At 42.9% G+C, this 27,772-nt stretch overlaps 2 protein-coding genes across 5 annotated transcripts in view; one reads left to right on the top strand and one right to left on the bottom strand.

Annotated features, from left to right (window-relative positions):
• Positions 1-26,417, top strand: part of LOC120528911 (zinc finger protein 708-like) — a 47,906-nt gene extending 21,489 nt beyond the window's left edge. Inside the window, exons 4-5 of the mRNA XM_039752987.1 lie at positions 21,272-21,734; positions 25,335-26,417. Of these exons, the coding sequence (XP_039608921.1) occupies positions 21,272-21,734; positions 25,335-26,242 (1,371 nt within the window). The 3' untranslated portion in view covers positions 26,243-26,417. The remainder of the gene's footprint in view (positions 1-21,271; positions 21,735-25,334) is intronic.
• LOC120528215 (gastrula zinc finger protein XlCGF17.1-like) lies at positions 439-18,312 on the bottom strand. Of its 4 annotated transcripts, none has more exons than XM_039752313.1 (3): positions 18,128-18,312; positions 11,022-11,535; positions 439-4,797 (listed from the first exon to the last, which is right to left on the bottom strand). In XM_039752313.1, exon 3 carries the CDS (start codon positions 4,556-4,558, stop codon positions 3,800-3,802), a length of 759 nt encoding a protein of 252 aa, XP_039608247.1. In that variant the 5' UTR covers positions 4,559-4,797; positions 11,022-11,535; positions 18,128-18,312; the 3' UTR covers positions 439-3,799. The 4 variants fall into 4 exon arrangements, with proteins under 4 accessions (XP_039608247.1, XP_039608248.1, XP_039608249.1 ...); XM_039752314.1 differs by lacking the exon at positions 18,128-18,312 and adding an exon at positions 17,768-17,954; XM_039752315.1 differs by lacking the exon at positions 18,128-18,312 and adding an exon at positions 16,057-16,092.
• Positions 26,418-27,772: the final 1,355 nt, after the last annotated feature.

Raw genomic sequence — 27,772 nt, 5'->3', positions numbered from 1 at the left:
AGTTTTCCACACCACTGTAGATAGATAGATAGATAGATAGATAGATAGATAGATAGATAGATAGATAGATAGATAGATAGATAGATAGATAGATAGATAGATAGATAGATAGATAGATACTTTATTAATCCCCAAGGATGACTTCTTATGTGAACCTGAAGCCTGCTGTTATGGAGGAATCGTTTGCCACATTCAGAGCAGCAAAAAGGTTTTCTGCTGTATGGCTTCTAATATGTGCCTGAAGCCTACTGTTATGGAGGAATTGTTTGCCACATTCACAGCAGCAATAAGATTTTTCTCCTGTATGGCTTCTAATATGTGCCTGGAGTCTGCAGTTATAGAGGAAGTCAGATACTTTATTAAACTCCAAGGGGAAATTCACATTGCATACTTAACCTAATAATAGGCAAATTATTTGCCACATCATCTACTGTCACTCGTCTATTCAACAGAATCATTTTACCTGTACGCTCAATGTTGTCATCAGTCATGAATGTGGACGGGCATCCAGCTCCTCCTTCTTCATGGCTGACACTTGTGCGACCTTCTATGGAACTTCATTCTCCATTCATACACACTTCTTCAAGTCAAAACACTTTTGTTTTCCATACTGTGCACAGAGTCTTCAATTAATATCACCACCGGTCTCACCCTTGTCCCACAAAAAAAAAAACAAATCACTGCACATTGCTCTTCTTTTGTGCAGCTGTTGTTTCTCACACCGCAGTTACAAATGATCTGACATAACGTTTTGGAGAAATCTTCAGAAAAAATGAGTGGAGTCTTCAGAATTTAGACTTTACTGCACAGCTTAGGAAACCATTGCAGAGCACATGAAGCCTGCCTCAGTTCATGAAGTGAGCCCGATGGTTTGGGCGCGCCTCATCTTTATTTCAGTTCTAATCACAGAACATCCCCGTTTTGTACATAATTCTCGTCATTCACTTTACATGTTATCTTCCTAATAATGTACTCGTGCTGTACCTGTTTTCATAACAATTACTTCGCCTTGTAAACACCTTTCTCCTAATAATCATCATTCTTTTCATAACAATCGTTAGGACTTGAAGGTCATACTTGCCGCATGACCCGGAGATGACCATCACCTGGTCCTGCTTTACATTCCTCATATTCTCACATTCCTAATCTGATCTAATAAAAATTGGAGGCCTTTTAATTGTACTGCGTGTCTGCCTGGGGTGTTTGCCAACCGGGATCCCGAGTTGTTTCGTTGTGTAGTGAGTGCGGCAAAGCACTATACCAGTACCTGCTCCCCAACTTGACTTTTAATTAATGAATTCTCATCATTTAGTTGGAACCAAGGTGTTCAATTAATAATTGCTTGTTGCACCAGTAAGGCTAAAATCATAGGCAGCAGTGCTGGTAAGCGCAGCACACAACTACACTGGTAAAAGCTGAGCTGCTGGAGTTGGAAACAGGTGGCTGATCTGATTGTCAGCTCTGTACAAATGCCTGTACAGCTCAGTCTTAGCTGACACAATGCAGCTTGCTTTTCATTCGATCGTTTATCAGTCTCTTACGATTTGCTGCCAGTCTACGGTGCTGCTTTCACCTGCTGATGCAGACCATCGTTCCCCTCCCTCTCTGGACGATGCAGCATTTAGAACGTGACACTGTAAAGGAGCTGAGTGCATTAAAAACTTGGATATGGACAATCATTTTCCATGCTTTGAATGACTAGCTCAAAAATATGCTATTGTCCTCACTTTGGTTGGAAGGAGTTGCCATCCTTCGGGTCTCCAGCCGAGTCTTGATCAGATGACATGACACTTGAGAACCAACCAGGTTACTCAGGATCACATTTACTGAACGCAGAACTCCATTTCAGCTTTCATCCCTTATTGCTATGAAGCATCTGTGTGTGTGTGTTTTTTGGATGAAAAGTCCAATAAAGTTCTCCAGCAGGTTCACTCCTCCAGTTTCTGTGCCTGACATTGCCCGATGCCATTTAAGACGTTGTGCATTTATAAAGCGACATTCGCCCGCATATCCCCAGTTATCGATCTAATATGCGGTGGGTGTCAGCAGACCCCTGGAACTTTAGAACTCTAATTTCGGCTCAACCTTACTCGGTCATATTCTGGTGACAGAAATTATTAAGAAGACTTAGTTGAGTTTGCTGTGAATAGTTTTATTTTTAAAAAGTTGAGCACAGCATCACCATCTGGTGGCATTCTGGGGTTTGTGTCTCACTGGCCCCCCTAATGTAGATAACCCAACCAATGTGGAGACCGAGGCCAGTAGGAATCCATCCACCCATCTATATCCAACCTGCTACATCCTAACTATAAGGTCAAGGGGGTCTGCTGGAACCAATCCAAGCCAACACAGGGCGCAAGGCAGGAAAGAAACCCCGGGTAGGGCGCCAGTAGGAATTCCATTTTTAATTCCTCAAAATCTTCTCTCTTGGTTATCTGCATGTCTTCATTTGAAAACTGATTGCTTTTCAGGACTTTTAGCTTCTGGGTTAAAATCACTTTCTGAGTGTGCCTGTTTATTTTTGAGTGTTTATTTCTGAATTTATTTTCAAATATTTCCGTTTTTTTTTCTAATTTAGTTTTGTAGGCTTTAATTTTGTCCTATGTGCCACCCCATATGAGGTTCTCCTCTTCTCTTCATCAAAGGTCTCTGCCTGTTCTCTTTATTCTCTTTGTCTTCTGGTTGTCTCTCCTTTTCTCTTGATATATTTGCTGCCTTTAATGAATTGTTCCAACTGAAGAAATTAGATTTGGTTCAGTTATCTTAAAGAATGTCAGGATTTATTTTCCATGACTACTCCTGGCACATCTTTAAGCTGAAATTCTGGATTTCTGTCCTAACAGTAGGAGTACTTGACCTCAGCTTTGTCTTCATTTCACTACTGGTCTGTGTCCAGTCCTCATAATTTCCTGCTCCAGTTGTACTTTTGTGGTCTGGCCTTTTCTGCTGCCACACTGTTCATCTGTAACTACATTGGAGATGTTCTACTCTTCATCTGAGGATGACACACTATCACTACCACCACCAGAGAGCCAAAGCAGAGGGAGACCATATTTTTTTTTATCCTGGGAGATATACAGCCAGAATGAAGAACCTTTTCTGTCATTCAGTGAACATATTTTTACTTTTAGGAGTTACATGATCAGTTTTAAACAACAAACCTCACCATGTGAAGGTACTCATCAAGACTTCAGGAATTAGCTGCCTTACGTTTCAGTCCTCCATCCACTCCTTCATTCTTCACACTTCAGGTTACTCCTTCAGGGCTTCTCCAGTGTGAATTGTTATGCGGCCATTAAGATTCCTGCTGTCTAAGAAACACTTGGCATATTCAGACCTGCTGTGAGGCTTCTTACAAATGAGAATTCATTTACAGCCCTAACGTACACTGCTGTCTGAGAATCATTTACCACACTCAGTGCAACAGTATGGCTTTTCTGCACTGTGGATTCTTAAGTGGCAATGGATGTTACTTAATGTGAGAATTCTTTACCACATTTAGGTCACCTTTATCGTTGGCTTTAAAATTATTCTGAAGGCTTTTGTTAGGGGAACATGTCCTGTCACAGTTCACAACGGCAGATTAGTATGACTTCTTATGTGATTTTGTAGACTGCTGTTTTGGAAAAGTTGATTGCCAACATTCAAAACAGCATTATGGCTTTTCTGCAGTATGACCTCTTAAGTGTTTGTGAAGAGTGCTAGTGTCAATGATTTTTTTTCCACATTCGGAACAGCCATAGGGCTTTTCTCCAGTGTGGATTCTTGTATGTCTGTGGAGACTGCTAATGTCAGAAAATCACTTGCCACATTCAAGGCAGCAATGAGGCTTTTCTCCAGTATGAATTCTTAAATATGCCTTAAGTCTGCCACGTTGGAGGAATCGTTTGCCACATTCTGAACAGCAATATGGCTTCTCTCCCATATGAATTTGTGTGTGCTGCCAAAGGCCATTACTGCTGGTGAATCGTTTGCCACATTCGGGACAGCAATATGGTTTTTCACCTGTGTGGATTCTTGTATGTCTTTGAAGAGTGCTATTATGGAGAGATTTTCTGCCACATTCCAAACAACTATATGGCTTTTCCCTAGTATGACTTCTTGTGTGTTGCTGAAGATTGCTACTGAGAACAAATTGTTTGCCACACTCAGGACAGCAATTTGGTTTCTCTCCAGTATGAATTCTTATGTGGCTCTGAAGGTGGCCACTATCGATGAATCTTTTCCCACAATCAGCACAGCCATAGAGTTTTTCACCCGTGTGGATTCTTGTATGTGTTTGGAGACTGCAGTTATGGGAAAATCGTTTGCCACATTCAAAGCAGCAAAAAGGTTTTTCTCCAGTATGACTTCTTATGTGAGCCTGAAGCCTGCTGTTATGGAGGAATCGTTTGCCACATTCAGAGCAGCAATAAAGTTTTTCTCCCATATGGCTTCTAATATGTGCCTGGAGCCTGCAGTTATGGGGGAATCGTTTGCCACATTCAGAACAGCAATGTGACTTTGCTCTTGTATGAACTGATGTGAGATTGTTGCAGTCAGATTTGACTTTACCCATTTGTCCACACTCCTGGTCAGCATACAAAGCCTCTTGATCTGTGCTGTGTGTTTGTTTTCATTCAGCGTGTACGGCTTCTCTTACAGGAAGAGAACTGCACTGTAAAGAGGCTGCTGTCAAATTCCATGGTCCTCTTGCTGATTTCTTCATCTTCTCCTTGTCCTGTTTGTGTTGCAGTCTGCAATGGGGAGACGTCTCAGTAACCGAAGATGGGGTGAAGCTGACATTCTCCTGTATGTCTGCAATGATAAAAAAAGGTTTAGTTTAATGTTTCAACCCTTAAACCGCCACATACTTGGGGGGTTAATGCACCCCTTGGATGCCAAATACATTTTTGCTGCACTTTTTAAGTAAACGTCACAATTCACAAAGAGAATGAGAAATTTTAATGGAACAGATTTTTTTTTTTTCATGCAAAGAACATCACAATTACTGCAACACGGATCATTTTACACACTGTCAATGAACTATAAAAGCTATCTAAAAAAACTACAGCAACAATCTATTCTGATATGTTCAAGTTGCAACTGACGCCATTGATGAAATGCAGTAAATCACCAACAGAGGTAAACGCTGATGCCTGTAGTCTAGTAGTCTAGTGCAGCGGCTGAATCCCAGGGACAGTGACGCTGGTTCGCTAGGGGGCGCCAGTGGTCGTGAGTTGGCTTCTCAACGAAAGGACGACACGGACTGATCAGCTCTGACATGCTGGTAAATTGCTCTGGGAAGCGACTATAGCCGGTTGCAGAGTTCAATGAATTTACATCGCCGAATATACTTGGCTCCGGCGTGCTGGCAAATTGCATTGAGAATCAACTATAGCTGGTTCCAGCGGTTTAAGGGTTAAAATGAATAAACCATTAAGATGAGCTAAGTTTGTGAGACCAACTCAGAGAACTGGGCAGACCACACTGGCTGAAATTGCTGGAGGTAGCTGATTGGATGAAATGTCTCTAAGACATCTGAGTCTGGGGGTGAAATGTTAGATCTCATGTTGTTAAGTTTGTCAAGAACGATCAATTCTGCGTGTCGCTAAATTCCAATTAGCACGTCTTGCTGTCCCTTCATGACTCACTCACGTGATTTGTCACGTCCTACCGACGTCGTCTGCGTTTCCGCCTAGTGGGCGCCGTCGACGTGTCACTCGGACGCCATTTTGTCGTAGTGGAGATTGTTTGATAATGAAGGTTAGCATTCTAAGGTGTTATTGATTTTTGCTGCTGTAAAGCCCAGGGCGCGTATGGCCCCCCCAACAACCTGACATGAGAACTAAATCGACTAAAATGAGCCTGGCCTGTCGATTTAAGTGAGGCTCAGTCACTGTCTGTGCTTTGTGTGAAAAGCTCCTGGTCTGCCCACTGTGTGTTTGGACTTTTCACCTCCATCTTCTTCTCTCGTATACCCCACAGATGTGTCTGCTGTGTTCGTCACCGTTTGGTGTGGTACAGTGTGGACGTGTGTGAAGATGTGCCCTGCAGTGGACTGGCATTCATTCTCAGGCTGCTCTGTCTACCCTTCTCCAGATGCTGCCCGTGAGCCCAAGTGTAGAAAATGGATGACTGAGATCTGAGAAGTGGAGCTGATGAAGTGAGGCTGTCATGAACATCCAGCAAAACTCACCTTCAAAGACCCTCCATGTCCACTGGTGACTGTTGCCCCCTCACTCTGTTATTTTCACACCTTTTACCTAAGCCCCTCATTTCTGTCCCCCTGATCTTTAACAGGACCCTCCAGTGGATGTGTCATCAACCAGAGCTTTGCTTTGTCTTATTCCTCCACAACTGCTGCCATTCGGAGTAACAGCGAGGGGTGGAGTGGACTGGACGTCTGACCAGCAGGAATGTCAACCCTTCTTTGTTTTGTTCATTTGATACAATTGTGATGCCTCAGAAACCAAACAATAGTAAACAATACATCTCCCTTTATCTTCTCTTCCATTATTAACACACAGTGGCACAGTGGTTAGCAGACTGGCTCATGGCTCCAGCCCGATGCTTTGTGGATTTACAAAAGAGGGGCTTATTGGGCTTCATCTAACCAACAGCAACTAGAATCTGGCAGGTCAGTTTGGTTTTCTCTGCTGCAGCTTCAGGGGTCTTCAGTCCTGTGGTCAAATCCTGCAGCTAGATGTTGTCCTTATAGACTTCACATGTCCTCTGTACGTCTGCACAAGTCAACCTCCAGTTCAGGTCAGGTGGGCTGGAGACTCTAGGGGAGGTTAGTGTTGGGGGGAAAAGAGGGACATGAGATAGACCAGGATTGTAGCCCCCTACAGGCCTGCTGTCTGATGTGGCCGCTCCTCCTTGCATGTCAATCAGTCAGTCAGTCATTATCTAACCCATTATATCCTAACACAGGGTCACGGGGGTCTGCTGGAGCCAATCCCAGCCAACACAGGGCGCAAGGCAGGAACAAATCCCAGGCAGGGAGGCAGCCCACCGCAGGGCAGACACACACACAAATAACATACTAGACAATTTAGGACCACCTAACCTGCATGTCTTTGGACTGTGGGAGGAAACCCACCCAGACATGGGGAGAACGTGCAGACTCCACGCAGGGAAAACGCAGGGAAGCGAACCTCCATGCATATGTGACTCTGAATTCAATTAACAGGGCTTGAAAATATTATGGGGTGTACTATAGTCATAAGTTCACACCTAATTATTGAACCGTCCCCCCACATATTCTGTAGGTGTACACTCACTGGCCTCTTTATTAGGTACGCTTGTTTGTTAACGCAAATCTCTAATCAGCCAATCACATGGCAGCAACTCAATGCATTTCGGCCTGTAGACCACCTGCTGAAGTTCAAACTGAGCATCAGAATGGTGAAGAAAGGGGAATGAAGGGACTCTGAATGCGGCCTGGCTGTTGGTTTGAGTATTTCAGAAACTGCTGATCTGATGGGATTTTCACGCACAGCCATCTCTAGGGTTTACAGTGGATGGTCCAAAAAAGGGAGAAATATCCAGTGGGCGACAGTTCAATGCCCTGGTGATGTCAGAGGAGACTGGCCAGACAGGTCCGAGCTGATAGAAAGGCAACAGGAACTGAAATGGCAAAGCACTCGTTACAACTGAGGTGTGCAGAAGATCATCTCTGAACGCACAACACATCAAACCAAGAAGCAGGTGGGCTATAGCAGCGGGAGACGTGATTTATATATAATATGCACTCATAGTGCTGCTGCCTCATAGTTAGGAGACCCGGGTCCTCTTCACGGGTCCTCTCGGTGTGGAGTCTGCATGTTCTCCCCGTGTCTGGGTGCGTTTCCTACCACAGTCCAAAGACGTGCAGGTTAGGTGCACTGGCGATTCTAAATTGTCCTTAGTGTGTGCTTGATGTGCAGGTGTGTGTGCCATGCGGTGGGCTGGCGCTCTGCCCGGGGTTTGTTTGCTGCCTTGCGCCCTGTGTTAGCTGAGATTAGCTCCAGCAGACCCTCGTGACCCTGTAGTTAGGATATAGCGGGTTGGATAATGGATGGATGGATGCACTCGGGGGAACAAATCTTAAAAAAAGCAATTCAATTAAAATTAGTTAAAGAGAAGTTAATTAGCAGCAGAAACAGGTCACTCATTAAGAAAGGGGTTGTAATGAAAACCTGTAGCCATGGTGGTCCTCCAGGACCGGAGCTGGTGACCCCTGCTTTAAAACACTGCTGAAAACACATTACTTCAACATGGCTTTCTCAGAGCTTCATTTTAGTTTAATCCTGATGCTCTGTATATTCAATCATCATTATATATCATGGGTCCATAATCCGTACTAACCCCTACTTTCTCTCCTACTTTCTCTTCTGTTCTTTTTCCAGTTTTCTGTGGTGCCCATCTGCACCACCCCTACCTGATCAAAACACCATGATGTCCCTACACTGATGGATTGAAGGGCCTGTGGCGGATGTTTGCTGACTGGCACACCAACCAGATACGTTACCTGGTAGGTAACCACCCATACAAATCAGATCGGGACTCAGACTATGGATGCTATGAATGTAATTACTCCGATCTTCAGGCTGTCAAATAAACAAACCACACACCGTGGCGCAGCATAAAGGGACTTCGTCTCTGACACTGGCCTTCGAGGTTCGATTCCCACGAGGGGTGCAGTGGAGTGTGTACGCCTGATAAGCCCAAATAAGGGCGAAACACATGTCAAGTACTCTTTGAATTATCTGACAGTAAACTATGTAATATATATATATATATATATATATATATATATATATTGAGGACTGCTGGAGTCGGGAGGAAGCAGGACGAAGCACAGAGGAGGTGTGGGGGCGGCCCGAAGAGAGGCATTTGTGGCCAGGACTGTGTATTTGGGGGTTGTGCACTGTTTGGGTCTTAGTGACCATTGCTGGGGTCTGTGTGACCCATTTATGTACTGTAAATAGTGTAAATAAAACGTGTGGTGATTGAAAAACAACATGTCCGCCTGTCTGTCGTTTCCTCAATATATACATTGTCGGACACATGCGAGTAGGAGGACATTATATGGACCAACCAAAGGTAATTCCTCGCCAGGCCAGGGGGTGGCGGAGTGCACTAAACCTTCTCCTGTTATCTCTACAAACCAGCCATGGGAAAACCTGTCTGATTCAGAGCTGATGATGTCACTTCCTGTTCCGGCACCCAGAAGAACGTCACTTCAGGTGCACAGACTGACGTCAGAAGAACATCACTTCCGGTCTGATCCATTAAAGCCGCCATCTTTGCAAACCCTCTGCAGCTCTGTTTTGGACTCAGCATTGTGAACACCTCTGTGATATTCAAAGCCATTTTGCTGCTAGGAATATTATATGGGTGGTTGCCCCTAACCTTTTTAAGTGTGTCGAGTCTGTTACTTTTCACAGTATATACATATATATATATATATATACATATATACATACAGTATACTATCAATCTTACTTTCTTACATTCCCTGTTCTAGTTGGTATTATTATTCATGTAATAAATGCCACCCTGCTTTTGACTTTTTATACTTCAATAATAATAATAATACTTTTTAATTATATAGTGCCTTTTCCATGCTCAACGAAAAGTGTTGATAACAGGGAAGAGTGGCAGTAACATGCGTGTGCCAGCGTCCCCTCCACAGTTGCTTTGTCCTCATATTTAGAGTGAGGTAGGTAATAAGGTCATTTTTATTAAGAGCACCTGGAGCAGTATGGAGGTTTGCCATGCGCTCCGTGCTGCAAGGTTTATTAAGGCTGAGGGCTTGAGCTCCACCCAATAGTAGGGAACGGGGCATAAAGTAAGGCATTCTGGTTTGCTAAATGGCCGATAGCCAAGGATGTTGACCCTTTGTATGTCTGAATATCTTCCTTGTTACTAAAGTAATATTTAGGTCTGAGATATCTTTAAAACATTGTATTGTTGTTCACGACGACAATAAGCCAGTCTCTTGAAGTGCTAAGAGAGTGACAGGCTGTGTTATTCATGTGTGCTGGAGGTTAGTGTGTCCCTCAGAGGGCACTGTTGACTCTCGGTGTGTATGCGCTTATCTATGTGTGTGTGCGTTAATCTTAAAATGTGACAGCACACCAACCCGGTAATGAACTTGATGAGTACACTTACCCCTAGGTAAAGAGTACATAAAGGGAAATACCACAATAACACGCCTTCCTTCAATGCCTCTGTAAAGGCCTAACACCTTCCCTTCCTGGTTTGTCCCTATTTGGACGCTGAAGCAGACAGTTCTCTGGAGCTTTCGGTTACATTGCCTTGCTGTTGCGTACAATGCTCATATACAGGGATGGATCCCCAATTGTTTTTCTGCCTTCTATTTGTGTTTTGCACTTGTTAGGTCAGCTATTGTTAGCCATTGTGCACACGGTGAGCTCGTCCTTATTACTGCATCTCATTCTGATTTCCACCCACAAAAACCCAGGTGTCACCATCTCTGTGTCACCGTCTGTCATGTTTAATCCCTGTGGCAGATGGCCAGGACCCATGCCCGGCCAGGATGCCCCTTTGACACTGGGACCAGCGGAGCAACTATGGGATGCACACTACGTCCCCCAGAACGGGTGATGGCAACCCTCCTGGGTTACATCAGGACTTCAGGGCTCAGACCTGTTGGGCTCGGTGGCCACCACCCAAGGGAGCTGCACGGGTTAATGAGCCCCATTGGGCTGGAATGCAGCCACACCCGGAAGTGCAGCCTAATTAGGCTAATTGCCATCTGGACTACTTCCACGAGGGCTGCAGCCTCTACTCAGGGTGCCAGAGTCGGGAGGAGGAGGAGGAGGAAGAGGAGTGTGTTTTTGGGTTTTCCGGTTTTCCTCTTTTGATGTTTTTGGGTTTTCTGTTGTGTGTATTTTTGGGGACTGTGTTGTGTCTGTGGGCACAAGGAAGGCATGTCCCACAGATGAAGAACAAATAAATAGTTGTGTCTCCGGTGTCAGTCTGTGTCGGGTCGGCGCCAACCAAGCTCTTCTGCCACACTCATGACTTACTTCTTCCAGCTCTCCGAGATGACTGCTGCTCTTCTGCTTCTCTCCCTTTTCCTTCAGCGATTTTCACCCTAAACCCAGACAACTCAGGCTTCACTTCTACAGAATCCTGATGGGCAGCTCGTTGTCCCATAGCAGTGACCCAGGGCAGTAAACTGGAATTGGAGCCTTTAATTATATCTTGCTTGAACCAATCCCCTTGGAAATCTTTTGAATTCTCAGCCATCATCGCACCCACTTCCTCTTCCTCCTCCTTAAACACTGAAGTTCTTCCTTTGGAATCCTCCAACTTTGTACACACGTCCACGGAGGGACCCCACTCACAGTCCTCTTCTTTAATGTGCTCCGATCTTTCATCCATGCTGTCACTGGTGGCTGAAGCCAGGCTCCGTGTAAAACTCTACTCCACTTTTAATTGTTTTGCTCATCTCTTCAAAGAGTCCCTCCTCACATGGACAGTCCTGTCCTGCACCTCACTGCGAGACCATGTGACCTGAGAAGGAGGATCCCTTTGTATCTGTCGAAATAAAGGTGACAGGGTTAATTCATAATGTCACATTTCTGGGCCGAAGAGCAGTTTTTAAACAGTACAGGGCAGTCAAAAATAACTGGACCACATTTCAGAGTTATCTGAACTCCGCCAAAAAACTAACAACTAACTTCTTATGAGAGATCTGAAATGTTGTGACCCCTCCTTTTAAGCCTAAGAAAATCTCAGAAAATTGAGAATAAAAACCTACTTGATACAGCTGATCGAGAACCCTGTCCACACGTACCTGGGTATTTTTTTAAAACGTAGCACTTCATATGCCTTTTGGCCCTTCGTCCACATGTAAACTGCATTTTAGATGCCTGAATATTGAGCTTTTGAATAACTCCTGCCAGGATGAAGATGTTTAGTGTTGTGGCGGACCGCCGGGGTTCTTGCCCGTCCAAAATGCCTTGATAATGGAAGGACTGGGGGAGAGGACTTATTCTGGACATCATCTTCCTCCACTAGAGGGCAACCCCCGTGGTTTGCAGTGGGGCCAGGGGTTTGGAGCATGGAAGCTCAACCCTGCTAGGGCCTGTGACAACAGCCAGTGGGCACCTGACCATTTCCCTATTTAGAAGCACTGACGCCACACCCAGAAATGCTACCAGAAGAAGCTTGTTGGACACCTGGGGCCTCCTGTATAACGCCGTGCGTAGAACTCGCACTATAACATGGCGTAAACACAAAAGCTGAAATGTGCTTACGCACAGAAAAATCCAGATGCAGGAATCTGCGCGTACTCCAACTTCCACGTTCTTCCGCTCCATAAATCCCGATCAGCGTGAAAACTAACGCTCATGCACTCGCTTTATGTAACGCCCCAAATCCTCCCAGAATTACGCCTCTTTGAATATGCAAATCAATATAAATCGCCCTTAAGCGCAGCCTTCTGTGAAAAGACAATGGGAAAAGCACGGGGAAAATATAAGAATTTCAGCGAATACCAAGTGGAGGCAAAGGAAAAACATACTATTTGTTCAAATAAACCGTGGTATAATCAACAAAAGGAAGTTGATCGAGTGACATAGCGTGTTGGAGAAACTTGAAAGCTCACGTTCACAAAATCGCACAGTGCCGGAAATAAAAAAGAAATCACATATCAAAGTCGCTGTGAAAAGAAGAGTTGTAGCCCACAGTCTGAGTGTCATATGAAAGATTATTAGGGTACAGAGAAAAAAGGCACACGGTGGGGAAAAAACACAAAAAGTCAACTTCAATCTCGACATTTCCACTTTAATCGTAGTTTATTTTGTCATTTAGTAGAACATCATAAACTTCATCTTAAAATCGTTTAATTAACCAGTTTCTCAAATCACATCGTAATTAAAGTAGCACGTTAAATGCTTTGTTTTGTATTTGATCTTCTACTGTATGTGCTCTGTGTGTGTGAATCACTACTTGCTTCTTAAACTGGCTCTCTTCCTCCAACTGGACACAGAGTCCATTACATTCGTGATATTACAGCTCTCTGAATAACTAAAATACTGAGATGTATACGTGATGTCATTTTCATGATGATAGGAGTTAAAGCACGTTATTAAACATGTGTTTCACTTCGATGAAATAATTTATTGCAGCAGTACTCAGGGGCGGCTCTAGGCTTGTGGTGGCACTGGGCAGAGGAAGAATCGGTGGCTCCTTCGCCGCCGTCAGTAAGGTAGCTTATCACGGTGGATGGCCACGTCCGTTGCAGACACTGCATAGCCGCCTCGTGCTCATGACACAAGCATTTAACTTTTGCGAAATTTGCCACTCGTTTTTAGCTGTGTTGTTATTTTCTCTTTCTGTTTTATATTCAATATATATTGGCGTAGCCTGCAGTCCTTGCTTTTCTTTCCCAAGTAACCGATCGCCACACAATCAGCTCTGTAATAGACGTTAAGCCATCTGTAAGCTTAGCGCCGATTCTTCAAAACGTTTAAGAACATTGAAATATCTTCGTAGTACATGTTTAATTATTCTATCCTTCACGACACTCCCAGTGAAGAATATAGATTATTTAAATGAAGTTAAAGTTTTATCTGTATAATTTAACAAACATATTTTGCTGCATTTCACCTTAAAAATGATATCGTCATCATATGTAAATACGCGCTTTATAAAGTGGCTCAGGTTGTGAGATATTATAACTGTAGTGCAAGTTTACAGTGGGTGATTGTACTTATAAGTACAAACAGTTCTACAAGGAGCAATTGATTGAGTGCATTTAAAGTTCTTGGGATGAAACTGTTTCTGAACCGCGAGGTCCGTACAGGAAAGGCTTTAAAACGTTTTGCAGTGGCTGAGACAGCGTGTCCTTAAAGCTGTATACCGATAATTCTCTTTCCGATCAGCTGCTGCTGTGATTCACACTCAGATACAGTGATATAAATACTCCGAGTGGTGCAGTGAGAGTAATATGGAAAAAGATGATCCGCTGTGGCAACTCCTAACGGGAGGAGCTGAAAGAAGAAGAAGAAGAAGAAGAAGAAGTGAGAGTAACAACGCTAAAGCAGTTATGGTATTTGGAATACTATGGCTGTTCCCTGGACCATTATATTGTTACGAGTTAATTACAATCAGATGCATTACACTAATAAACAATATGCGGTTAGTTTCGGTGTATTTATGAAGCCGCTTCAGGAAAATAAAGAGTAACCACACAGGAACAGTAGCACTACTTTGACGCTGGGTGCTGCCAGTCTTTAAAACCGAGCGGAGAACTTGCGTACGACAAGGCATGAGGTACCGAGGAAAAGTGCGTGGCTTTACGCCAAGTGTAGGTTTTATACATCGCAATTTGAACGTAAAAAAAGTTCTTACGCAACATTTCTGTGCGTACGCACCGTTTATACATGAGGCCCCAGGCCTGGAGGGCCGCAGTGGCTGCAGGTTTTCATTCACTCTAACGCTTTTTCTAATCAGCAAGCAGTTTTCACTGATAATCCATCCATTATCCAACCCGCTATATCTTAACGGCAGGGTCACGGGGTCTGCTGGAGCCAATCCAGCCAACACAGGGCACAAGGCAGGAAACAAACCCCGGGCAGGGTGCCAGCCCACCACAGGGCACACGCACATATCCACACACTAGACAATTTAGAATCACCAGTGCACCTAACCTGCATGTCTTTGTACTGTGGGAGGAAACCCACCCAGACACGGGGAGAACATGCAGACTCCACGCAGGGAGGACCCAGGTAGTGAACCCGGGTCTCCTAACTACGAGTCAGCAGCGCTACCACTGCGCCACCGTGCCGCCATTTTCACTGCTAATTCACTCCTTAATTTTAATATCCCTGTTTTAGAGGATTCAGTGATCTGAATTGATTTATTTCTTCATTAAATGTCAGCCAAACAGAAATGAGACATGAAGCGAGCCGATGGATGACCAGCTAAACTGGGGCTTCAAACTCCAATCAATCTCATAATGAGAAGCCAATTCTTGCTGTTAATTGAACCCGTTATTTACTTCCATGGCTTGTTGCTGCTCTCGTTCTGCCACTGCACACATTTCCAAAACTGTTGATTTTTCTGTTTTTTCTAAGAACAAAGTCCAAATGTTTTGGTGACCTGAGAGATCAGCCTTACTGATACCTTCACCTTTCTTTATTTTTAGATGATGTGTGATGGGCACAGATGAGTTGCTCATGTGGTGGCTTGTTTTGTGTCTCCTTATTGTTTGGCTGCTAATTTAAAAAAAAAAGAGACAACTAAGGAGCCTGAGTCAAGTTAATTAAAACGAAGGCAAAAGAAGTTAATTAGCAGCCAAAACTGGTCACTAATGAAGAAGATGGTTAGAATGAAAAACCTGCAGCCACTGCGGCCCTCCGGGACTGGAGTTCGACACGCGTGTCTCAGTGGAAGACCCGTTTTTTTTAAATACCGTAAAACACTTGGATAATAAGGACCCTCAAAAGGAGTGGCAGAGTGGCCTTGTGTCTGATGCTGTCAGGTTACAGAGCTGATTGTGTGGCAATTGGGTATTTAGAGAAAGAAAATTAAGTACAGGAATTGGGGGTTAGTACGTTTGAAAGAGACAGTACAGGGTCATGGGGGTCTGCTGGAGCCAATCCCAGCCAACACAGGGTGCAAGGCAGGAAACAAACCCTGGGTAGGGCGCACACCAACACACACACCAACACACACACTAGGGACAATTTAGAATCGCCAATAGAAACCCACGCAAACACGGGGAGAACATGCACACTCCACGCCACTGTGCCGCCCGGGAAGAGCACACTTTAATTTAAATAAGTGTAGTTATTAAAAAAAAAATTGACAAAACATTCTAAAATATTGAAGGAGCAAAAAGATCTGGTTATAATGGGCATCAAAAGTACATGCTTTTGAAGCCCATTATAAATGGACGAATTGTGATACTATATATATAACAAAACTGGTGGAACTACATCGGCGCACAGAATAACATTGTAACACAGGTTCGGCACGACCCCGCTGAAAGGTTGCAGACCTAGTGATAGCGCTGCTGCCTCGCAGTTAGGATTCCTGTGGTTCGCTTACCGGGTCCTCCCTGCATGGAGTTTGCATGTTCTCCCCGTGTCTTTGTGGGTTTCCTTCCACAGTCCAAAGACATGCCAGTTAGGTGCATTGGCGATCCTAAATTGTCCCTAGTGTATGCATGGTGGGCTGGCGCCCTGCCCATGGTTTGTTCCTACCATGCACCCTGTGATGGCTGGGATTGGCTCCAGCAGACCCCCGTGACCCTGTGTAAGGATATAGCGCAGGGGTGCCGATAGCGATTGACCAGTAGATCGCGTTGCATTCAATTTTTTTTTATATATATATGTTAGTCTATCATATATCCTCCCTATGGCATTTGCCACTTGACTGGCATACAGGGCGGCCAGTCTGAGATCTCTTTTCTTCTAACACACTGGTCATCCTGCACGCACGATCAAACGCGCAAGCTACTGCAAAACTCCGGCTATCTATATGATCTAGTTAGTCTTCCAATTTAAAGAAAGGGATTTAAAAAAGAAATTGTTGTTTTTGGACTGAATGTGGAATTGGAAGAGGATTTTTTTTTTTCTCACAATGTCTCAATCGAAGTGCGTTTGTCTGATCTTTCAATCTATCATTGCTATTCCAAATGTGGAAAGGCACTTTCGAACTGTTCATAAAAACTACGAAACTGACGTCCTTCCAAAAAGCGATCTGAGAAAGAGAAAAGAGAGGGAACTAAAATCGCAGTTAATCGGACAGCCGTCATTTTTCACTCGGCTGAATTCAAAAGCTCCTTGACTGCATTATTGGGCTCTACTTATTCATGCGAGTCAGCCTTTTCCCACATGAAGATTATTAAATCTAAACACTGTAGTGACCATAAATGTATTGATTTGATATTGTGCCAGTCGAAAAAGCGTGGGCACTCCTGATATAGCGGGTTGGATAATGACTGACTGACACTGATCTTCCATAATCATGGCCTCCACTTTTTAAAGACATGTTATGTGAAGATGCCTCCAAAGGATGTCCCGTACGCGAGTCATCTTCAATCGACTCCCTAACCTTTTTAAAATGTTTGGCCCAAAACCTTATAGTACAAAGGCGCATCATCACGGTGCGCAACCTCTGATGGATTTCCTTTGGCTTCTTCACGTCCTTTGCCTAACGGACTGCCTCATTCTATATGGGTTTAGCGACAAATGCGTTGATGACGCAGCTTTCACGCGCTCTCGGACAGGCGGTAAATCCGAGCTGTCAAGTCGGAAATTCCACGTGAATGACCCACCAACTCGAAAATACAAGTCGGGAAAAATCTGCATTGAATTTTACACTTTAGTAACGTGTTTCAAAATAAAACATAGATCCCGATCGCCTCGAAATGCCATATTTACATTTACTTTGTTTTCACTTTTTTTTTTTTTGGCGGACCATCTTGCTCATCTTTCAGCTCAAAAAACTACGTGAACGCACTGCAGAGGGGAGGTGAAACGTAAACGCAGCATGAGACCGACTGTGCCTGATCGAAGCGACCCAAATTCAGCGAAATCTGGATTTCATTAGCGGGCTTTGAGGAGACCCTCTAGACTCAGCACTGCGCGGGTATTCTGGTTGCCGTAAGTTTCTACAATGCCCGTCTAGCTCGGCTCTCGTTTCTTCTTCTCTAATCCCCTGCCACACGGTATTGCCATCCCACCGCTCATTACTCGTGCCGCCAAGACCCTCCTGTAGCGAAATGACTTTCCTCTTTCCCCTTATGCTTACCCACCCCGGTCGCCTTTCTCTCCTTCTACTCTCATTTACGCGACGCCTGCGAGGGTGCGTAGCGCTGTCACGTGTTCCTCGTCGCGTATTGATGACGTATTTTGTCTCGTCTTGTTTGGGCTTTATGTGACACTCCTAATTCAACACACGTGTTCAGACTTCTTTCATGCCACAAGAAAAGGCAAAAGTGCGGAAGGTGAGACAACGTCAGACGCGAGGGTCGAGTACGGGTGGGAAACGGCGACGGTGAGGGCCGGGGAGATACGCTGAGAGGTTACAGATTTGAGGAGCTGCCTTTGCGCTGCTTTCTCTCGCGTTCATGGCGTTTTGATGAAGGCAGAGAGTCACCTCGTCATGATTTTACCGTTCATTGCTGTTGCTGGTCACTTCTGGTTATTGTCTGATTTCCTCGATTCGGCGTTGTGGTGTTTTGTACACGTCGGTGTCTCGTGGCCAGGGTCCCTGAGATTCGCGCAGACATTAAGCCGTCATTGGTATTGATCTTAACCAGCGCGCTGTCATGCTCACCGATCGCGTGCACGCGCAGGATCCCGCTCTGCGGTTCATTCAGTCACGGCCGCGCTCGTGAAGTCCGCACTCTGATTTGTGTTATGAAGACATCGGTGCCCCTTCTAATTTTAGCGTCCCGTTTCACACTGCGCGGTTCATGCATTTGCACGGCCGGACTTTTGCTGTGGTTAACGTGTCCGCAAAACGAACAGCAGGGAGACATAAATGTGCACAATTTCTTTAAGAAGATTACACGACAGTCTGCATTTTAACGGTTTCTTCTCCACTGTGAACCCCAACACCCCCACACCCCCCCAACCCCAAAAGGCCGAGCGTAGCAAATTGAATACTGGACGTGTGAAATTGTCCGCAATATCTAAAAATCCATTCTTCTGTTGTGTGTTCCATTATTTTGTCCGCTGGAAAGGGCACTCAGTCCCATAGCTGGGCTGACATTTGGAATTTTGTTTCCTGTCAAAAAAAAAAAATAAAAATCATCTTTAATAATGAATAATTTTTATTGATCAGTGTCTAAGAGCTTCCATATTTTTGTACATTTGTAAACATTGCAATATTAGGCTCGCTTTTAATAGGCTTTTATGTATTTATTTATTTATTTAAAATAAATACACAAATATATCTCTGAACATATTTAATTTGTAGGCAATAATTCTAAAAAAAAGTTCATTGTAAAGAAGATGCCCCCAATGTCTTTCATTGACACATGAAGCATTAAACAAACTGTCACAGGCATCAAAGGGAACGTGCAAAGCAGAATGAAGATTAGACTTACAAAAGGTGGTGGGGATGTTCACTTCTGAATACATCTTAAAGATTTAAAGCAAATATATAATCATTTTAATTCAAGACAATTGGTTATCTATCTATCTCTCCATAATATAGTGCCTTTCACATCCATCTATCTATCTATCTATCTATCTATCTATCTATCTATCTATCTATCTATCTATCTATCTTATAGTGCCTGTCACTCTATCTATCTATCTATCTATCTATCTATATATAGTGCCTGTCACATCTATCTATCTATTATATAGTGCCTTTCACATCTATCTATCTATCTATCTATCTTATAGTGCCTGTCATCTCTATCTATCTATCTATATATCTATCTATCTATTATATAGTGCCATTTACATCTATCTATCTATCTATCTATCTATCTATCTATCTATCTATCATATAGTGCCTTTCACATCTATCTATCTATTATATAGTGCCTTTCAATCTATCTATTATATAGTGCCTTTCACATCTATCTATCTATCTATCTATCTATCTATCTATCATATCTTTCATCTATCTATCTATTATATAGTCTATCTATATCTATCTATCTATCTATCTATCTATCTATCTATCTATCTATTATATAGTGCCTTTCATATCTATCTATCTATCTATCTATCTATCTATCTATCTATATTGTGCCTTTCACATCTATCTATCTATCTATAGTGCCTATCTATCTATCTATCTATCTATCTATATAGTGCTCTATCTATCTATCATATAGCACATTTCATATCTATCTATCTATCTATTATATAGTGCCTTTCATATCTTTCACATCTATCTATCTATTATATAGTGCCTTTTACATCTATTTATCTATCTATCTATCTATTATATAGTGCCTTTCATATCTATCTATCTATCTATCTATCTATCTATCTATCTATCTATCTATCTATCTATCTATCTATCTATCATATAGTGCCTTTCATAACTATCTATCTATCTATCTATCTATCTATCTATCTATCTATCTATCTATCATATAGCACATTTCATATCTATCTATCTATCTATCTATCTATCTATCTATCTATCTATCTATCTATCTATCTATCTATCTATCTATCATATAGCACATTTCATATCTATCTATCTATTATATAGTGCCTTTCATCTATCTATCTATCTATCTATCTATCTATCTATCTATTTATCTATCTATCTATTATATAGTGCCTTTCACATCTATCTATCTATCTATTATATAGTGCCTTTCACATCTATCTATCTATCTATCTATTTATCTATCTATCTATCTATTATATAGTGCCTTTCATATCTATCTATCTATCTATCTATCTATCTATCTATCTATCTATCTATCTATCTATCTATCTATCTATCTATCTATCTATCTATCTATCTATCTATCTATCTATCTATCTATCTATCATATAGCACATTTCATATCTATCTGTCTATCTATTATATAGTGCCTTTCCCATCCTTCTATCTATCTGTCTCTCATAACTTTGTAACATTTATTTAGTTACGTCTTCTGGTAAAAGTGTGTTAAGTCTCAGATGATAAGCGTGGCACTTGAGGGCCGTTCAGAGATGTCTTATAATGAAAACAGCGAGGACGGCACTTGTTGTTCTTTTCAGGCTGAACTCATGTAAACCTTCTCCCCCGTTGAAGGACCAAGGATCACAGTTGATGAAGAATGTCACATAAGATGTGTGATAAGATTTCCACGTACCTTTGATCTCTTTTCATCTTCCATGATCAACTGTGTATGTAATGGGACGAGGAGCCCTAGCCCTGGTTTCACACATTAAACGTTCAAACAGAGCACCAGATAATAATAATAATAATAATAATAATAATAATAATAATAATAATGATGATAATAATAGATAATAATAATAATAAAGGTCATGCTGGTGTTTCTTGGATGTAGTCATTGGACAGAAAGGCGGACTTTATCTTCGTATCAGGTACGTTCACACGTCGATTCAGAGAGCTTTCCAGGCTGACACTGAGAGGTCCCAGCATTTCAAATCTCTCATCAAAGCTCAGTTGTTAGTTTTCCTGTATTTGGCAAAATCTGTGATTTAACCCTAAAATGTGTTTGTGGTATTTGGTGACTCTATGAAGTTATTGTGTCACTTTTTATTTTGACAGGCACAAAGGAGCCTCCTCCCCAGTTCACGTGGCCTTGCAGTGAGGCATCTAATGGCCTCCAAGTGAGAAGGGAACCTTAGAAAGGAAGAGCAGACACTTAGGGGGAGAGAAGAGTTTTACACGGAGCATGACGACCCCTGAAGAGGAGAGACTGGCACACATTAAAGAAGAGGAGTGTGAGTGGGGTACACCAGAAGGTGTGTGTGTGAAGCTGGAGGCTGGTGACGTCGCCGTTTTTAAAGAGGAGGAGGCCGAGGCAGGGACACCTGACATTAAAGATGAGGATTTAGAAGACTTGTCACTTGGCCTTAAATTGCAAAAGTATGAGAGTGAAAATATTTTAAAGCGGGATGTTTGCGAAGTGGCCCCTTCCAGTTTACAGCAGTGGGTCACTAATACGAGGCAGCTGGCTACCCAGCAGAATTTTCTAGAACTGAAATCCGAGTTTGAAGAGAAAATCAATGAAGGAAACCATAGAGGAGGAGAGGAGCAAAAGTCCTCTGGGAGTGTTGGAATCAGTAAGTAATGTGAACAAACGTGAAAGACAAAAACTTTGACAAAGTCTTGCTGTTGTTGTTGTTCTGGTGTTTTTAGTCGGTAGAAATGAGAGGGAGAAACACGTGTGATTAAATTAAAATGGAGACCACCAGCTCAGGTACATGACGGCTAATAGCTGACCTAACCAGTAATACACTGAAACAGTTGAAATGAACAGAAACCAACCTGAAATGCCCAGCGTCTAACTTTCTTTGTGTAGTACAACTGCAGTATTTTTAATCCAGGATTGTACTCTGTTTAATGAAATGAAATCAATTTATTTTGTCAAAAGGGAGCACATCCCCTCATGTTGCTGCAGTTTAGACACACACAGTTAAACGTCACCAACATTAGCCGTCGTCCGTCATAGTCGAGTGATGTGCCAAGTTCTGCTCATATCGGGGTGCCGTGTCCACAGAGTCGCATCCTCTCACACAGACGGGCACATTACTAAAAATCGTGAGCCTCTCCGCGTTTGGCTCGGCGTACGTTCTTTTTCTCACATTGCTTACTAAGTAGTTCAACATTTACAGAGTACGGGTGACGGGTTTAATACGCACTGAGGCCTGCAACATACAGGAAACATACCATAATATTCTCAAGCACTCCACATTTAAACAAGAGTCACACGCAGGAGGCCGGAGTCGGACGCCAGGGTCTGTAGGGACATACAGTCATCTAAAGCAGGGGACCCCAACTCCGGGCCTGGGGGACTGCAGGTTTTCATTCTAACAGTTTTCTTAATCACTGGCCTGTTTTTGCTGCTAATTAACTTCTTCTGAATGAATTTTAATTGACTTGTTTTTTACAATTTGCTCCTCTTCAATTTCTTCATTGTCGCTCTGAATTGCTTGATTTAATTCTTTAAACAGAAATGAAACGTAAAGTGAGTGAGAAAACAGGAGACCACCTAAGTCAGGGCCTCAGACTCCAACAAGCTGCTTAAGAGTTAATGTCTGGTCAGCAGCCAGCCCATAGAACAGTGTGGGTGGTCCGTGAAAAAACGTATTCTGCTCTGTGTGGATACGCAAATCTCTAACAGCTGGGGGTCCGCAACTCGGCTCCTGTGGCTGCAGGTTTTCATTCCAACCCTGTTCTTAATGAGTGACCTGTTTTTGCTGCTAAATAACTCCTTTTGAATAAATTTTATTTGACTTGCTAATGAGGACTCGGACACCTTAATTGTTTCATTTTTCCTTAATTAGCAGCCAAACGAGAATGAGATCTGTGGTGGGCTGGCACCCTGCCCAGGGATTTGTTCCTACTTTGTGCCCTGCGCTATCTGGGATTGGCTCCAGCAGACCCCTGTGACCCTATGTTAGGATATAACAGGTTGGATAATGACTGACTGACTGACATTAATGAGATACAAGACATGGCCAGCAAACTGTGACCATCACACAATATCTGAAAATAAAAAGGCTGAAGGTCTTTATCTATCTATCATATAGTGCCTTTCATATCTATCTGTCTATCTATCTATCTATCTATCATATAGTGCCTTTCACATCTATCTATCTATCATATTGTGCCTTTCATATCTATCTATCTATCTATCTATCTATCTATCTATCTATCTATCTATCTATCTATCTATCTATCTATCTATCTATCTATCTATCTATCTATCTATCTATCTATCTATCTATCTATCTATCTATCTATCATATAGTGCCTTTCATGTCTGTCTATCTATCTATCTATCTATCTATCTATCTATCTATCTATCTATCTATCTATCTATCTTATAGTGCCTTTCACATCTATCGATCTCTCTGTCTCCCTCTAGCTCTGTCAGGGGTCTCCAACTCTGCTCCTGGAGAGCCCCAGTGGCTGCAGGTTTTCATTCTAACCCTTTTCTTAATCAGTGACCTGTTTTTGCTGCTAATTAACTTCTTTTCCTTTCATTTTAATTGACTTTTTTTAAAGATTTGTTCCTCTTGAATTTTGTCATAATTCCTCTGAATCGCTTCATTTCTTTTCTTAAATGGCACCCAAACAGAAATGAAATGTGAAGTGACTGAGCCAACAGAAGATCAGGTGCAGAGTCTCATCATTAATTAAACCCGTTCTTTAATTCCGTGGCTTGTCGCTGTCCTTATTGTGTGATAGCAGACATGTCCGAAATTGTGGATTTTCTCTTTTCTAAGAACTCTGCTAAAATGTTTTGGGGGTCATTCCTGACAGCTTCACCTTTCTTTATTTTCAGATATTGTGTGATGGACACCAGTTGTTTTGGCTCATTTTGTATCTCATTCTTGTTTGGCTGCTAATTTAGGAAAAAGAGACAATGAAGGGGTCTGAGTCTTCAAGAGCAAGTCAATGAAAATGAATGGAAAAGGAGTTAATTAGCAGCAAATACAGGTCACTCATTAAGGAAAAGGGTTAGAATGAAAACCTGCAGCCACAGGAGTGAAGTTGCGGACCCCCTGCTCTTAAGAGTTTTGAGTATCCATACAGAACAGAATTAGGTTTTTTACGGACCCCCCACACTGTTCTATGGGCTGGCTGCTGACCAGACATTAACTCTTAAGCTACTGGTTGGAGTCTGAGGCCCTGACTTAGGTGGTCTTCTGTCGGCTCCCTCAATTCATGTTTCATTTCTTCTTGGGTGCCATTTAAGGAAAAGCAATGAAGCAATTCAGAGGAATGATCAGGGGAACAAATCTTAAAATACAAGTCAACAGGTCACTCATTAAGAAAAGGTTAGAATGAAAACCTGCAGTCACCACGGCCGGCCCTCCAGGACCGGAGTTGGGGACCCCTGATCTAAAGAACATGCCAAGTCCAGACGGGCAGTGACCGGCTACACCGTTCATCCCCAGGACTCCAAAGCCGTGAGGCTGCTGTGCTGAATACTACACCGCCTCTCCACTTCTCCACAAGTGAAGTGCCTCTCTTTATATCTTTATTTTTCATTGAATACAAACCCGATTCTTACACCACCTCCAGGTAAATCATTAACGAAATCACACAAGTTCAAGTCCCAGATTGCCATTACTGTTGGTCACCTGCCCACCCAGCTCCTCTCAGTCACCCCACAATGCATTGCAGTGGAGGAGAATATTAACAATATTGGCTCTGGAGACGTGTTGGTCATTGAAGATGATCTCAATCTATGGCAGGGTCCAGTTAAAGATTAGGAGTATAGAAATGAGAGGAACAAGAAGACAATGAGGATAAAAAGAGCAGTGAGATTAACAAAGAGTGAGTGAAGGCGCTACAGTGACCACTTGGGGGGCTTCAACTTCCTCATGATGGACAGACTTCATCAGCTTCACTTCTCAGATCACATCCATCCATTTTCTTCACCTGGGGGTCACAGGCAGATTCTGAAAAAAAAAAAAAGAAAGGATGCCAGTCCAGTGCAGGTCATACCAGCAGACACATCCACCCTCCGTCCCACCAGATGAACAGAGCTGGCACATCTGTGGGATGTGAGAGGAAGATGGCGAAGCTGAACTGGCAGGAGGTGGACAGGCAAAGTCCAAACACACAGTGGACAGGGCAGCAACACCAGCCTGTGTGACACATACATGTTGCACAATGATTTATTAAAAAACTTCTTTGTATTATTGCAGATGTCCAGGAGAACTTCAGCGTCTCTACATCTTCATTTGTTCAGACGTCTCTTCAGCTCACGTTGCCACACAAACAGGACAAGGAGAAGTTGAAGAAATCGACAAGAGGACTGGAGAATTTAACCCCAGGAGCTTTCCAGTGCAGTTTTCTTCCCACTGTCAAACTAACGCAGACCGAAGCCATCAGCGCTCATCAACTCCAAGTGCTTAATACAGATCAAGAGGTTTTATACTCCAGCCAAGAGTGCAGAAACGACAAAGCTGACCGTAAAGACGAGTCGATTTGGTCAATTCAGAAGCCGTATGCCTGTTCGGAATGTGGCAAACTCTTTTCGCGCAGAAACAGTCTTCACGAGCATCAGAGAATTCACACGGGAGAAAAACCCCACGTCTGCTCAGAATGCGGCAAAAGATTTTCTCACAAAAAGAGTTTTCAAAACCATGCAAAACTTCACACTGGAGACAAGCCTTACTGCTGCTCGGAGTGTGGTAAAGGATTCTCGTTTTTAGGTAATTTTCATAACCACTTAAGAATTCACAGTGGGGAGAAGCCTTACTGTTGTAGGGAATGTGGCAAACGATTCTCACAGATAAGCACGTTTCAAACCCACACAAGAATTCACACCGGGGAAAAGCCCTATAGCTGTTTGGAATGTGGGAAACAGTTCTCGCGCAGTAGCCATCTTCAGAGGCACCGACGGATTCACACCGGAGAGAAGCCATATGGCTGTGCCGAGTGTGGCAAACAGTTCTCCGCCAGTCACACTCTTCAGAACCACGCAAGGTTTCACACTGGCGAGAAGCCGTATTGCTGTCCTGAATGTGGTAAGCGATTTTCACAAAGAAGGAGCCTTAACTACCACTCAAAAATTCACACTGGCGGGGGAAAAGAATCAGAGCTGAGTTAACCGTGAGGAGGAAGAAACAAAAAAAAAAGCAAGTGAAGCTGTGCTGGGGTGCTGAGGTCCGCGTCAAGGGTTCATTGTCTGCCTACCAATATGTGCAAAGGATACAGACCTATAAATACTTGGGAGTGGAGCTGGATGATAAATTGGACTGGACTGCCAATACTGATGGTCTGTGCAAGAGAGGACAGAGCCGACTATACTTCATTAGAAGACTGATGTCCTTCAACATCTGCAATAAGATGCTGCAGATGTTCTACCAGACGGTTGTGGTAAGTGCCCTCTTCTACATGATAGTGTGCTGGGGAGGCAGCATAAAGAAGAAGGACGCCTCACGCCTGGACAAACTGGTGAGGAAGGCAGGCTCTATTGTAGGCACAGAGCTGGACAGTTTGACATCCGTGGCAGAGCGATGGGCGCTGAGCAGACTCCTGTCAATCATGGAGAATCCACTGAACAGGATCATCTCCAGACAGAGGAGCAGCTTCAGCGACAGACTGCTGTCATCATCCTGCTCCACTGACAGACTGAGGAGACCCCACACTATGCGACTCTTCAATTCCACCCGTAAACGTTAACATTATACAAAGTTATTGACTGTTATACCTGCATTGTTATCACTCTTTAATTTAATATTGTTCTTAATCAGTATGCTGCTGCTGGAGTATGGGAATTTCCCCTTGGGATTAATAAAGTATTTATCATTATATAGTGCCTTTCAGATCTATTTATTTATTTATCTGTTACCGTCACATCATTCGGAACAATTGAAGTGCTACAGCATGCTTTAAATTTATAAGAATAACTGTTACGGTAGTCCAGCATAAGCACGATTCTAAACATACAAAACCAATTCCGAGAAATGAAACGCGGACAGAATTCTCATTGGTGCTGTGAATTGGGGGGAGACTCTTAGGGTCGTGTTCACTTCAGCGACATACGATTACTCATACGGGACAGACACTGCGTTGTTTTCTCCATCGATTAACAATTACTTAATGGACAGAAACTGTTCGGCCCCAATGATGTTTGTGACTGCCTTGATTTCCTGTCTGTTTAAACTAATCTGTGTTGCTGTGTGTAGCCATTCTGTAATTACTCAAGTTTTTATTTGCATTTTACCTTATCATCGTACTCCGGGCCAGCACCCCGGTGAAAACCTGGAGACAAAAATAAACTGAATCGAACAGAAAACATTATTGTTGTCCCCAGTTAGGTAACAATTCTCATGCAGTAGTGACAGAGATTTCACAGCAGTGAAGAATGTGGCAAACATTTCTCAAACAATAGCAGTTTTGTAGACATAGACATATGGGAATGTAAACTGGACAGGTAAGAAAATAATATAATACACATACACACATATATATATATATATATATATATATATATATATATATATATATATATATAGTGGAAGTTGACGCGGACATGTTGTTTAAAACACCACACGTTTATTTACAATCACTACTTACAACAGGCGCCGTTCACATTACCTCACACCTTCACCATAACTACTGCTACCTCTCCAGT

The sequence above is a fragment of the Polypterus senegalus genome, chromosome 4, assembly GCF_016835505.1.
Source record: "Polypterus senegalus isolate Bchr_013 chromosome 4, ASM1683550v1, whole genome shotgun sequence".
NCBI lineage: Eukaryota > Metazoa > Chordata > Cladistia > Polypteriformes > Polypteridae > Polypterus > Polypterus senegalus.
This window is presented reverse-complemented; position numbering and strand designations above follow the sequence as displayed.